Source organism: Bos grunniens, chromosome 3 (genome assembly GCF_055505025.1).
Source record: "Bos grunniens cultivar Pamir isolate PY7600 chromosome 3, Bosgru_T2T1.0, whole genome shotgun sequence".
NCBI classification, from domain to species: Eukaryota; Metazoa; Chordata; class Mammalia; order Artiodactyla; family Bovidae; genus Bos; species Bos grunniens.
In genome coordinates, this window is record NC_141167.1 from 119,359,479 (window position 1) to 119,373,063 (window position 13,585).

At 40.7% G+C, this 13,585-nt stretch overlaps 1 protein-coding gene across 4 annotated transcripts in view; it reads left to right on the forward strand.

The window, feature by feature from the left end:
- Window positions 1-13,585, forward strand: part of LOC147377088 (uncharacterized) — a 93,339-nt gene that overhangs the window by 38,985 nt on the left and 40,769 nt on the right. For 2 of the 4 annotated variants that reach the window (XR_015161324.1, XM_086393861.1), the window contains one exon: window positions 5,082-5,272. The exons of 1 other annotated variant lie outside the window; for it this stretch is intronic. Coding sequence is in view for 2 of the 3 variants with exons in the window: in XM_086393861.1 (XP_086249987.1) it covers window positions 5,082-5,179 (98 nt within the window). In the remaining variant the exon portion in view is untranslated. Of the gene's footprint in view, window positions 1-1,451; window positions 1,815-5,081; window positions 5,273-13,585 lie in introns of those variants that run through there. One more of the 4 variants, XM_086393863.1, reaches the window with a different exon arrangement.

The window sequence follows — 13,585 nt, forward strand, 5'->3', positions numbered from 1 at the left end:
GCAAATGATAGATGAAAATTTTTTTCAACTAAACATTTCAATTTTCAATTAAAGATGTTTTTCCATACGCCTAAATCTTTCTTTTATACATAAGAAGGATGTGTTGACTGATGTAGGGGCTTAGTAAATATTTCTTGAAGAGAGAAAAGAACTTTATGGATAGTATGTGAAACTGTAACTCCCCTAAATAGGATACTTTGTCCATATTCATTTATGGATACTGTTTTATTTATCTATAGCTGCATTAATAAGCTATTGAAAAACTTGGTGGCTTAGAACAATGATTTTATTATCTTTCATATTTCTGTGGGATGCCTAGGGTCATCAGGGCAGTTCTTCTGCTGATCACTCTTGAGTTTTCTTATGCAGTTGTAGTTAGATGGAGGCTTGGCTGAGATGCCAGGATAGCTGCTCCTCTTTCCCACTTTAAGTGGCCTCCTCTGTCTCTCCGGGTGGCCTCTCCATGCCTTCTCTCAATGTGGTCTTTCCAGAATGAGAGCCAGACTTCTTATGTAAAGGCTCAAGGTTTCCAAAACTAAAAAAGTGGAAGCTGCCAGGCCTATAAAACTTAGGCTCTAGCTGGTATAGTGTCAGTTCTGCCGTATTCTGTCATTTAAATCAAGTCCCAGGAAAGCCCAACTTCAATGAGGGAGGGGTCTACACATGGTGTAAATTCAAGGAGATGTGGTTCATTGGGAGCCATCTTTGGAGACTAGGTACCATCCTTTGGTTCTTACTGATTCATGGCCTTTCTACATGAAAAATATTATCTCTGCAAATCTCATCCTAATATTGTATCAGTTTAAATTCCAGGATATTGTCAACAAAATCAGGTGCTGGTATGGATGTGACTGCTAGGAGGCATCTTCCCATATGCACTTCCTCAGGTGCAGAGACCAGTGAAGATGAGCAGGTTATCCACCCACCCCCAACCCATCTCTTTCATGTAATGGTGAAAGAGACAGAAAAACTTCAGCAGACTCCCTTGTTCAAAAAAAGGAGAAAAGGGAGACATGAGCATTTCCTAATTTATAGCAACTCTAAAATCCAGCCTGGTGCATATCCCAATTTCTCTAACTCAAGGCAGAGGATAGTCCTTGATTAAGATACAATTTTGCTTTTTAGGAATGGTTTCCCTCTGCTCTTGGTTTTATCCTCTGGGTTCTGGCTCTGAGTCATTCTTCCATTTTCATTAAAATGGGCTATGTTTGTAGCTGCATAACTCTAAACCTGTTTCCTATCTCTTTGGAAGTTAAGGGCCCAAAGTGAAGGCAAACTGGCGTGGCTAGTCTATGAAAATGCCCCAGTGAATCACATCTCTGGTTCATATTCTTATGTGGTTCCCCTACTCATTGAATCTGGGCTGGCCCAGTGATCTATTTTAACCAATGGACAATGGTTAAGAAGCCCTGGTAGTTTTCTGATTTTGTACTTGTTTCCCTGTTGCAAAGAACACATGTAGAGTCTACATAAAGAGGAAGAAACTTGAGACTATGGAGAGGGAGAGAGACCATGTCATCCCAGCATCCTGGTTGAGCCTCCAGATAAATCCATGCTAAGTTGTCATCTGACTGCAAGCAAATGAGAGAACCCAACTGAAACCACCAGAAGAACTTCCCACTGAGCCTAGTCAACCTTTTGAACTGTGAAAGCTAAAGTCATTTTAAGCCATTGAATTGGAGTGGTTTGTTATGCAGCAGTAGAAAACCACACATAATCCATTCACTGAAAGTTACTGAACTGTCCATCTGTGCCTGACTCTGCATTAGGCGAGGTGAATGCAAGACTAAATAAAGCATTGATTCTGAACTCTACCTCATTTATATGTTTGTTAATGAAAGATTTTTGTCAAAGGAAATGTTTCAATTTTTTTTTAAGGGTGAAAGATTTCTAAAAGCTTTTGCACAACAAAGGAAACTATAAACAAGGTGAAAAGACAGCCTTAAGAATGAGAGAAAATAATAGCAAACAAAGTAACTGACAAAGGATTAATCTCAAGAATATACAAGCAACTCCTGCAGCTCAATTCCAGAAAAATAAATGGCCCAATCAAAAATTGGGCCAAAGAACTAAATAGACATTTCTCCAAAGAAGACATATAGATGGCTAACAAACACATGAAAAGATGCTCAACACTGCTCATTATTAGAGAAATGCAAATCAAAACCACAATGAGGTACCATTTCACACCAGTCAGAATGGTTGCTATCAAAAGTCTACAAGCAATAAATGCTGCAGAGGGTGTGGAGAAAAGGGAACCCTCCTACACTGTTGGTAGGAATGCAAACTAGTACAGCCACTATGGAGAACAGTGTGGAGATTCCTTAAAAAACTGGAAATAGAACTGCCATACGACCCAGCAATCCCACTGCTGGGCATACACACTGAGGAAACCAGAATGGAAAGAGACATGTGTATCCCAATGTTCATTGCAGCACTGTTTATAATAGCCAGGACATGGAAGCAACCTAGATGTCCATCAGCAGAGGAATGGATAAGAAAGCTGTGGTACATATACACAATGGAGTATTACTCAGCCATTAAAAAGAATACATTTGAATCAGTTCTAATGAGGTGGATGAAACTGGAGCCGATTATACAGAGTGAAGTAAGCCAGAAAGAGAAACACCAATACAGTATGCTGCTGCTGCTGCTGCTGCTAAGTCGCTTCAGTCATGTCCAACTCTGTGCGACTCCAAAGACCACCAGGCTCCCCCGTCCCTGGGATTCTCCAGGCAAGAACACTGGAGCGGGTTGCCATTTCCTTGTCCAATCCATGAAAGTGAAAAGTGAAAGTGAAGTCGCTCAGTCGTGTCTGACTCCTAGCGACCCCATGGACTGCAGCCTACCAGGCTCCTCCATCCATGGGATTTTCCAGGCAAGAGTACTGGAGTGGGGTGCCATTGTCTTCTTCACCACTACAGTATACTAACACATATATATGGAATTTAGAAAGACGGTAATGATAACCCTGTATGCAAGACAGCAAAAGAGACACAGATGTATAGAATAGTCTTTTGGACTCTGTGGGAGAGGGTGAGGGTGGGATGGTTTTGGAGAATGACATTGAAACATGTATATTATCATATGTGAAATGGATTGCCAGTCCAGATTTGATGCATGATACAGGGTGCTCAGGGCTGGTGCACTGGGATGACCCTGAGACTTGCGATGGGGAGGAAGGTGGGAGGAGGGTTCAGGATGGGGAACACATGTACACCCGTGGTGGATTCATGTCAATGTATGACAAAACCACTACAATATTGTAAAGTAATTAGCATCCAAAAATAAATAAATAAATAAAGTGGGAAAAAAAAAAAAGAAACAAAATATACCGGCAATGAATTCTTTTGGAAAAAGAAATAATCTTTCTGAGATTTTTTTCAAATTTTTAATTTTTTTCACATTAAATTTTTTAAATAGTGAAGCATACCAGAGTTTTTAATAACAGAATTTGTTTCAGCAAATATTATCTGATCCTTTGCTACATGTTTCCTCAGTATATTTAAAAAATCTGCATGAAATTCAGGTGCTGTTTTCCACCTGATATCTACTAGCTTGCATGGGCCTTGTTAAGTTATTTGGGGGATCCTATTTTGTCTATTAGCATGTGTTCTTGTTATTATCATGCATCCCATGGCTGTTTTCTTATTGCTTCAGCAAGAATTACATTCAGTTGTTCAGTTTCTAAACGACCTAATTAGCAGCAGTTTTTCCATTTTTTTTTTTCTTTAGAATTTTCTTAGTCTACAGTTGGACTCCTTCTCCATTACTCTCTTTTCCTCCCTGAGTTTTACTCAACAGTCTGCTAATGAGTTCACATTCCACTCTTGTCCCTCTATGGATTGCTGCCCATGCATTTGGAGACTTCCTTGTCTTAATTATTGGGGGAAAAAAAAAATTTCTTCTTGGTCTTTCTGTACTAGACATTGCTGGCTCTGAGTTTCTACCTCTTACTTCTGATGTGTCTTTGTTTTTCACATAAATAGAGATCATAAAGCAGAGAGAAGCCCTGAAGACCATATAATTTTATGGATGATCAAACTTTCGCCAGAGAGCCAAGTGACTTATTCAAAGAACTACAGTTAGTGGCAGAATCAGGGCCAGAACCCATATCTCCAAACCAAGAAGTTCTGGTTTCACTATAGTAATGAATTCACTCTCAGACCACATCAAACTAATGCAGACAGACTAACTGATGCTTGATCAACCAGTTCTATTTACAGTTAATTAATACATTTTAATTATATCTCAATTAGATTCTCAGTCTTGGACTACAACTGGGGGAAAATAAGTGGAAAAAAGAGAAGTAGAGTGAGTTCATAAGCTGTAAGGTGTGCAGCAGCAGTTCATAATATTTTTTATTGCTTAGGATTTTGATGAATGTTCTCAAGCCTCTCATTACTTTATTCAATAAATATTTATTGAGTATCTACTCTATGCATATCTGTGTGCATGTGTGAACACATATACACATAAACACAATTTCCTTACATCTTCTTTTAAGGAGACACTGTATGAATGGTGTCAATATCCTCATAAATATCTTATAATACATACAAGTTTCATGCCCATAGCAATAGACCAAAAATTAGTTGCTTTTTTGGGGAAATGCACACTGTGATTCTTTATAGATAGTTTACCTTTATAATTATTCCCATGTCTCCAATTCTTAGAATCATCTAATTCTTGTATTTGATAGTGGAGGACCTCAAACTCAAATACCTTCAAGGGCCATGTAGTTAAGATAAATGAGTGAAGTAGGTGGAGTACTGAAGACAGTGGTGGCGTTGAGACTACAAGTCCTATTTGAAGGGGGCAGCTGCCACTCCATGTCAGGTGATTTTTGTCATGTGGGAACTCAAGGGCTAATATTTCTAGAACTTCTGTATTTCTAAGAGAGGCTGGAAATGTTTGTTTAAATGAAATCTTCTGATTTTTAAAATGTTGGTGATTAATCAAAAACATGTAAAACCTCTGCATTGGCCAAATGAAACATGTGTACCTGATTAAAATCCTGGACATACAGTTTGTGTGCTATGCTAATCCTACCACCATTTGTGTGCTTTCTCCATTTGCAGAGACAAATGGCAAGACCCAAGACTCCAAGCCACAGGACTCTCTCATTTCTAAGAATTCTGAAAGTGAGGGCTCAAGGGAAATAGTCCGAACTCACTGACCTCTGGAGTAGTCAAACAACCCACCCTTTGATTTGCTTGGTCAGTTCCCACTTAATGCCATTGAGAAAATAAAAATCCCTTTCTAGAGGAAATGAAGGGAAAAGTGTTGTTCCTTTTGCAGAGATCAAAATAAGGGCTGTCTTGCTTTTATTCAAGCTATATCAACTATTCTAGAGATTAAAATGTAGTATTGGCATGCGTGACACCCAATGAGTGTGTGTGATGTTTGGTCCTACATGGGTCGTGCGAACAAAAATCTATACATGGCATCTTGAATCCTATTTCTCCAAACTCAATAATTAGTGTCTGATATTAGCTCCAACTGCTCAGTTCAAGGTCCTCACTAGTCTCCTAAACCTCAAATCTAATTGCCTGTTCTCATTGCATGTCTTATTTCATTTTCCCATTTGTCAAATATTTATAGGCTGCCTCCTACGTGTCAGGTATGTTTTAAACACTAAATATACATGACAGTTAATCACATCAGTTCAGTTCAGTTCGGTCACTCAGTCATGTCCTACTCTTTGCAACCCCATGAATCGAGACATATCAGGCCTCCCTGTCCGTCACCAACTCCCGGAGTTCACTCAAACTCATGTCCATCGAGTTGGTGATGCTATCCATCCTGTCGTCCCCTTCTCCTCCTGCCCCCAATCTCTCCCAGCATCAGGGTCTTTTCCAATGAGTCAGCTCTTTGCATCAGGTGGCCAAAGTATTGGCGTTTCAGCTTTAGCATCATTCCTTCCAATGAACACCCAGGACTGATCTCCTTTAGGATGGACTGGTTGGAATTCCTTGCAGTCCAAGGGACTCTCAAGAGTCTTCTCCAACGCCACAGTTCAAAAGCATCAATTCTTCGGCACTCAGCTTTCTTCACAGTCTGACTCTCACATCCATACATGACCACTGGAAAAATATCCTTAACTAGATGGAACTTTGTTGGCAAAGTAATGTCTCTGCTTTTGAATATGCTATCTAGGTTGGTCATAACCTTCCTTCCAAGGAGTAAGCGTCTTTTAATTTCATGGCTGCAGTCACCATCTATAGTGATTTTGGAGCCCCCCAAAATAAAGTCTGACACTATTTCCACTGTTTTCCCATCTATTTGCTATGAAGTGATGGGACTGGATGCCATGATCTTAGTTTTCTGAATATTGAGCTTTAAGTCAACTTTTTCATTCTCCTTTCACTTTCATCAAGAGGCTTTACAGTTCCTCTTCACTTTCTGCCATAAGGGTGGTGTCATCTGCATATCTGAGGTTATTGATACTTCTCCCAGTAACCTTGATTCCAGCTTGTGCTTCTTCCAGCCCAGCATTTCTCATGATGTACTCTGCATAGAAGTTAAATAAGCAGGGTGACAATACACAGCCTTGATGTACTCCTTTTCCTATTTGGACCCAGTCTGTTGTTCCATGTCCAGTTATAACTATTGCTTCCTGACCTGCATACAGGTTTCTCAAGAGGCAGGTCAGGTGGTCTGGTATTCCCATCTCCTTCAGAATTTTCCACAGTTCATTGTGATCCACACAGTCAAAGGCTTTGGCATAGTCAATAAAAGCAGAAATAGATGTTTTTCTGGAACTCTCTTTCTTTTACGATGATCCAGCAGATGTTGGCAATTTGATCTCTGGTTCCTCTGCCTTTTCTAAAACCAGCTTGAACATCTGGAAGTTCACAGTTCACGTATTGCTGAAGCCTGGCTTGGAGAATTTTGAGCATTACTTTACTAGTGTGTGAGATGAGTGCAGTTGTGTGGTAGTTTGAGCATTCTTTGGCATTGCCTTTCTTTGGGATTGGAATGAAAACTGACCTTTTCCAGTCCAGTGGCCACTGCTGAGTTTTCCAAATTTGCTGGCATATTCAGTGCAGCACTTTCACAGCATCATTTTTCAGGATTTGAAAGAACTCAACTGGAATTCCATCACCTCCACTAGCTTTGTTCGTAGTGATGCTTTCTAAGGGCCACTTGACTTCACATTCCAGGATGTCTGCCTCTAGGTGAGTGACCACACCATCGTGATTATATGGGTTGTGAAGCTTTTTTATACAGTTCTCCTGTGTATTCTTGCCACTTTTTCTTAATATCTTCTGTTTCTGTTGGGTCCATACCATTTCTGTCCTTAATCAAGCCCATCTTTGCATGAAATGTTCCCTTGGTATATCTAATTTTCTTGAAGAGATCTCTAATCTGTCCCATTCTGTTGTTTTCCTCTATTTCTTTTCATTAATCTCTGAGGAAGGCTTTCTTATCTCTCCTTGCTATTCTTTGGAACTCTTCATTCAGATGCTTATATAGTTCCTTTTCTCCTTTGCTTTTCACTTCTTTTCTGTTCACAGCTATTTGTAAGGCCTCCTCAGACAGGCATTTTACTTTTTTGCATTTCTTTTCCATGGGGATGGTCTTGATCCCTGTCTCCTGCACAATGTCACGAACCTCCATCCATAGTTCTTCAGGCACTCTATCTATCAGATCTAGGCCCTTAAATCTATTTCTCACTTCCACTGTATAATCATAAGGGATTTGATTTAGATCGTACCTGAATGGTCTAGTGGTTTCCCCTACTTTCTTCAATTTAAGTCTGAATTTGGCAATAAGGAGTTGATGATCTGAGCCATAGTCAGCTCCTGGTCTTGTTTTTGCTGACTGTATAGAACTTCTCCATCTTTGGCTGCAAAGAAGATAATCAATCTGATTTCGGTATTGACCATCTGGTGGTTTCCATGTATAGAGTCTTCTCTTGTGTTGTTGGAAGAAGGTGTTTGCTATGACCAGTGTGTTTTCTTGGCAAAACTCTATTAGCCTTTCCCCTGCTTCATTCCATACTCCAGGCCAAATTTGCCTGTTACTCCAGGTGTTTTTTGACTTCTTACTTTTGCATTCCAGTCCCCTATAATGAAAAAGACATCTTTTTGGGGGTGTTAGTTCTAAAAGGTTTTTTAGGTCTTCATAGAACCGTTCAACTTCAGCTTCTTCAGTATCTGGTTGGGGCATAGGCTTGGATTACTGTGATATTGAATGTTTTGCCTTGGAAATGAACAGTGATCATTCTGTCTTTTTTGAGATTGCATCCAAGTACTGCATTTCAGACTGTTTTGTTGACCATGATGGCTACTCCATTTCTTCTAAGGGATTCCTGCCCATAATAGTAGATATAATGGTCATCTGAGTTAAATTCACCCATTCCAGTCCATTTTAGTTTGCTGATTCCTAGAATGTTGACATTCATTCTTGCCATCTCCTGTTTGACCACTTCTAATTTGCCTTGATTCATGGACCTGACATTCCATGTTCTTATGCAGTATTGCTCTTTACAGCATTGGACCTTGCTTCTATCACCAGTCACATTCACAACTGGGTGTTGTTTTTGCTTTGGCTCCATCCCTTCATTCTTTCTGGAGTTATTTCTCCACCGATCTCCACTAACATATTGGGCACCTACCGACCTGGGGAGTTCCTCTTTCAGTATACTATCATTTTGCCTTTTCATACTGTTCTTGGGGTTCTGAAGGCAAGAATACTGAAGTAGTTTGCCATTCCCTTCTCCGGTGGACCACATTCTGTCAGACCTCTCCACCATGACCCGCCTGTCCTGGGTAGCCCCACACAGCATGGCTTTGTTTCATTGGGTTAGACAAGGCTGTGGTCCATGTGATCAGATGGGCTAGTTTTCTGTGATTATGGTTTCAGGGTGTCTGCCCTCTTTGTTAATCACATAGGCATGGTCCATTCACCCACAAAGCTTACTCTCTGTGAAGCCTAGGGAGACAATAGTCATGTAAACAAATGAATAAATAACACAGTTTCAAGCAGTGATGATTGTTATTAAGAAAGTAAAATGGGGAAATGGGATAGGAGTGATTGAGGAAAGGCTGTACTGCACAGTCATTTGGATTGAGACCGGAATGGTGAGAAGGTGACAGCAATGCAAAGATATGGGGGAAGAGGGTTGCTATCAAGGGAAACATCTGGTGCAAAACCTGTCACAGGACTGGACTTGAAGCATTTAAGGATGAGAAAGACAACTTGTGGCTGGAAAAGTCTAACCTGACTTCTTTCCAGTATTTGCATGTTTATAATCCTGGTTTTGACAGAACTTGGCTAGTTCTACTTATCAGCTACCTTTGTTGGTTCTCGGAGAAGGCAATGGCACCCCACTCCAGTACTCTTGCCTGGAAAATCCCGTGGATGGAGGAGCCTGGTGGGCTGCAGTCCATGGGGTCGCTAAGAGTCGGACACGACTGAGCGACTTCACTTTCATTTTCACTTTCATGCCTTGGAGAAGGAAATGGCAACCCACTCCAGTGTTCTTGCCTGGAGAATCCCAGGGACGGGGGAGCCTGGTGGGCTGCCGTCTATGGGGTCGCACAGAGTCGGACACGACTGAAGCGACTTAGCAGCAGCAGTTTGTTGGTTCTGTCCAAGGTCCTGATGAAAGATTGTGTCCTTCTTTGGAGACTTTATCCACTACTAAAGTCTTATTTATTACCTCAGTGTTGTCTTCACCTGAGTATACATACTAACTTATGAATTCAAGTAAGTTTTATATGCATGGAAATGACAAGAAGAGTTACCATATTTACAGATTTCTTCTCTCTGGAACCCAGAAACCATATGAAGTAGTCCAGAAAGATAATGCCCTGAACTAAAGCAGTGGCTGAGACAGTCATCAGTACTTGATAGCCTCTTAGACATGTATGTGTAGATGTGGGTCTATGTGATGGGAGTGAGGGGACACACTAGGGGAGAATGACTCCAAAGTGTCAGACTTTAATCAAAGGCTAGATGACAAGTGCCACTCACTGAGACTCAGAAAACAGGAGAAGTAGGCTTTCTTTGGATGAAGGTGGGGAGGTGAATACAGGTAATGGAAGGCAAGAAAGAGTGGAGAATTACGAATGAATTCCCAAATCTGAACAGCAGGCAATCTCTTTCTGCCATCTTAGACTGGAACTTCAAATAAATGTTGCCAAGTAAGAATGATTACAATGGGAAAACAGGTCTGTAATACTATTGAATGCCATTACTTTTCTATATTCAGATAAAGTAATTTTACAAGGAGTACATCAAAGCTGTATATTGTCACCTGCTTATTTAGCTTATATGCAGAATACATCATGCAAAATGCTGGGCTGGATGAAGCACAAGCTGGAATCAGGATTGACAGAAGAAATATCAATAATCTCAAATATGCAGATGACACCACCCTTATGGCAGAAAGCGAAGAGAAACTAAAAAGCCTCCTGATGAAAGTGAAAGGGGAGAGTGAAAAGCAGGCTTAAAACTCAACATTCAAAAACCTAAGATCATGGCATCTGGTCCCATCACTTTATGGCAAGTAGATGGGGAAACAGTGGAAACAAGGACAGACTTTTATTTTTTGAGGCTCCAAAATCACTGAAGATGGTGACTGCAGCCATGAAATTAAAAGGCTCTTACTTCTTGGGAGGAAAGTTATGACCAACCTAGATAGCATATTCAAAAGCAGAGACCTACTTTGCCAACAAAGGTCCATCTAGTCAAAGCTATGGTTTTTCCTGTAGTCATATATGGATGTGAGTTGGACCATAAAGAAAGCTGGGTGCCAAAGAATTGATGCTTTTGTTTTGTTTTGTTTTCTTTTTAAATTTATTTATTTTAATTAGAGGCTAATTACTTTACAATATTGTATTGGTTTTGCCAAACATCAACATGAATCTGCCATGGGTGTACACGTGTTCCCAATCCTGAACCCCCCTCCCACCTCCCTCCCTGTACCATCCCTCTGGGTCATCTCAGTGCACCAGCCCCAAGCATCCTGTATCCTGCATCGAACCTGGACTGCCGATTCATTTCTTATATGATATTATACATGTTTCAGTGCCATTCTCCCAAATCATCCCCTTCCCTCCCTCTCCCACAGAGTCCAAAAGACTGTTCTATACATCTGGGTCTCTTTTGCTGTCTCACATACAAGGTTATCGTTACCATCTTTCTAAATTCCATATATATACGTTAGTATACTGTATTGGTGTTTCTCTTTCTGGCTTACTTCACTCTGTATAATCAGCTCCAGTTTCATCCACCTCATTAGAACTGATTCAAATGTATTCTTTTTAATGGCTGAGTAATACTCCATTGTGTATATGTATCACAGCTTTCTTATCCATTCGTCTGCTGATGGACATCTAGGTTGCTTCCATGTCCTGGCTATTATAAACAGTGCTGCGATGAACATTGGGATACACATGTCTCTTTCAATTCTGGTTTCCTCAGTGTGTATGCCCAGCAGTGGGATTGCTGGGTCATATAGCAGTTCTATTTCCAGTTTTTTAAGGAATCTCCACACTGTTCTCCATAGTGGCTGTACTAGTTTGCATTCCTACCAACAGTGTAAGAGGGTTCCCTTTTCTCCACATCTTCTCCAGCATTTATTGCTTGTAGACTTTTGGATCGCAGCCATTCTGACTGGCGTGAAATGGTACCTCATTGTGGTTTTGATTTGCATTTCTCTGATAGTGAGTGATGTTGAGAATCTTTTCATGTGTTTGTTAGCCATCTATATGTCTTCTTTGGAGAAATGTCTGTTTAGTTCTTGGGCCCATTTTTTGACTGGGTCGTTTATTTTTCTGGAATTGAGCTGCAGGAGTTGGTTGTATATTTTTGAGATTAGTTGTTTGTCAGTTGCTTCATTTGCTATTATTTTCTCCCATTCTGAAGGCTGTCTTTTCACCTTGTTTATAGTTTCTTTTTGTTGTGCAGAAGGTTTTAATTGATGCTTTTGAACTGTGGTGTACAGGAAGACTCTTGAGAGTCCCTTGGACTGCAAGAAGATCCAACCAGTCCATCCTAAAGGAAATCAGTCCTGAATATTCATTGGAAGGACTGATGCTGAAGCTGAAACTCCAATTCTTTGGTCACCTGATGCAAGGAACTGACTCATTTGAAAAGACCCTGATTCTGGGAAAAATTGAAGGCAAGAGGAGAAGGGGATGACAGAGATGAGATAGTTGGATGGCACCACTGACTCTATGGACATGAGTTTGAGTAAGCTCTGGGAGTTGGTGATGGACAGGGAAGCCTGGCGTGCTGTAGTCCATGGTGCTGCAAACAGCTGGACATGATTGAATAACTGAACTGACTGAATTTTACAAGTTGATCTAGAAACTCATCCATTAATAATGGGATTGCTTCCATTAAATCAGAATGCTAAAAACCATGTAAGTTAAAAGTTGAGGCAATTCCCTAGGAAATTCAGGCTAGAATTTTTTGATGTCAATCCAGTGTTCCCTTCATCCAACTAAGTATATCTGATTAACATAATCCTAAACATATGCAGACTAACTTATATGTAGAGTAAATCCTAACTTATATGCAGAGTACATCATAAGAAACGCTGGGCTGGATGAAGCACAAGCTGGAATCAAGATTGCCAGGAGAAATATCAATAACCTCAGATATGCAGATGACACCACCCTTATGGCAGAAAGTGAAGAAGAACTAAAGAGCCTCTTGATGAAAGTGAAAGAGGAAAGTAAAAATGTTGGCTTAAAGCTCAACATTCAGAAAACTAAGATCATGGCATCTGGTCCCATCATTTCATGGCAAATAGATGGGGAAACAGTGGCTGACCTTTTTGAGGGGTGCTCCAAAATCACTGCAATGGTGATTGCAGCCATAAAATTAAAAGACAGTTACTCCTTGGAAGGAAAGTTATGACCAACCTAGATAGCACATTAAAAAGCAGAGACATTACTTTGCTAACAAAGGTCCTTCTAGTCAAGGCTATGATTTCTCCAGTAGTCATGTATGGACGTGAGAGTTAGACTATAAAGAAATCTGAGCGCCGAAGAATTGATGCTTTTGAACTGTGGTGTTGGAGAAGAGTCTTGAGAGTCCCTTGGAATGCAAGGAGATCCAACCAGTCCATCCTAAAGGAGATCAGTCCTGGGTGTTCATTGGAATGACTGATGGTGAAGCTGAAACTCCAATACTTTGGCCATCTGATGCGAAGAGCTGACTCATTGGAAAAGACCCTGATACTGGGAAAGATTGAGGGCCGGAGGAGAAAGGGACGACAGAGGATGAGATGGGTAGATGGCATCATCGACTCGATGGACATGGGTTTGGGTGGATTCCGGGAGTTGGTGATGGATAGGGAGGCCTGGCGTGCTGCAATTCATGGGGTTGCAAAGAGTCGGATATGACTGAGTGACTGAACTGAACTGAATCATAAATATATTCCTTAGTTTTAGAGAATTGGAGCAAAGTGGCAGACATGGCATCATTATGTCCTGGCTAATAGTCAAGGCTATGGTTTTTCCAGTAGTCATGTATGGATGTGAGAGTTGGATTGTGAAGAAAGCTGAGCACTGAAGAATTGATGTTTTTGAACTGTGGTGTTGGAGAAGACTCTTGAGAGTCC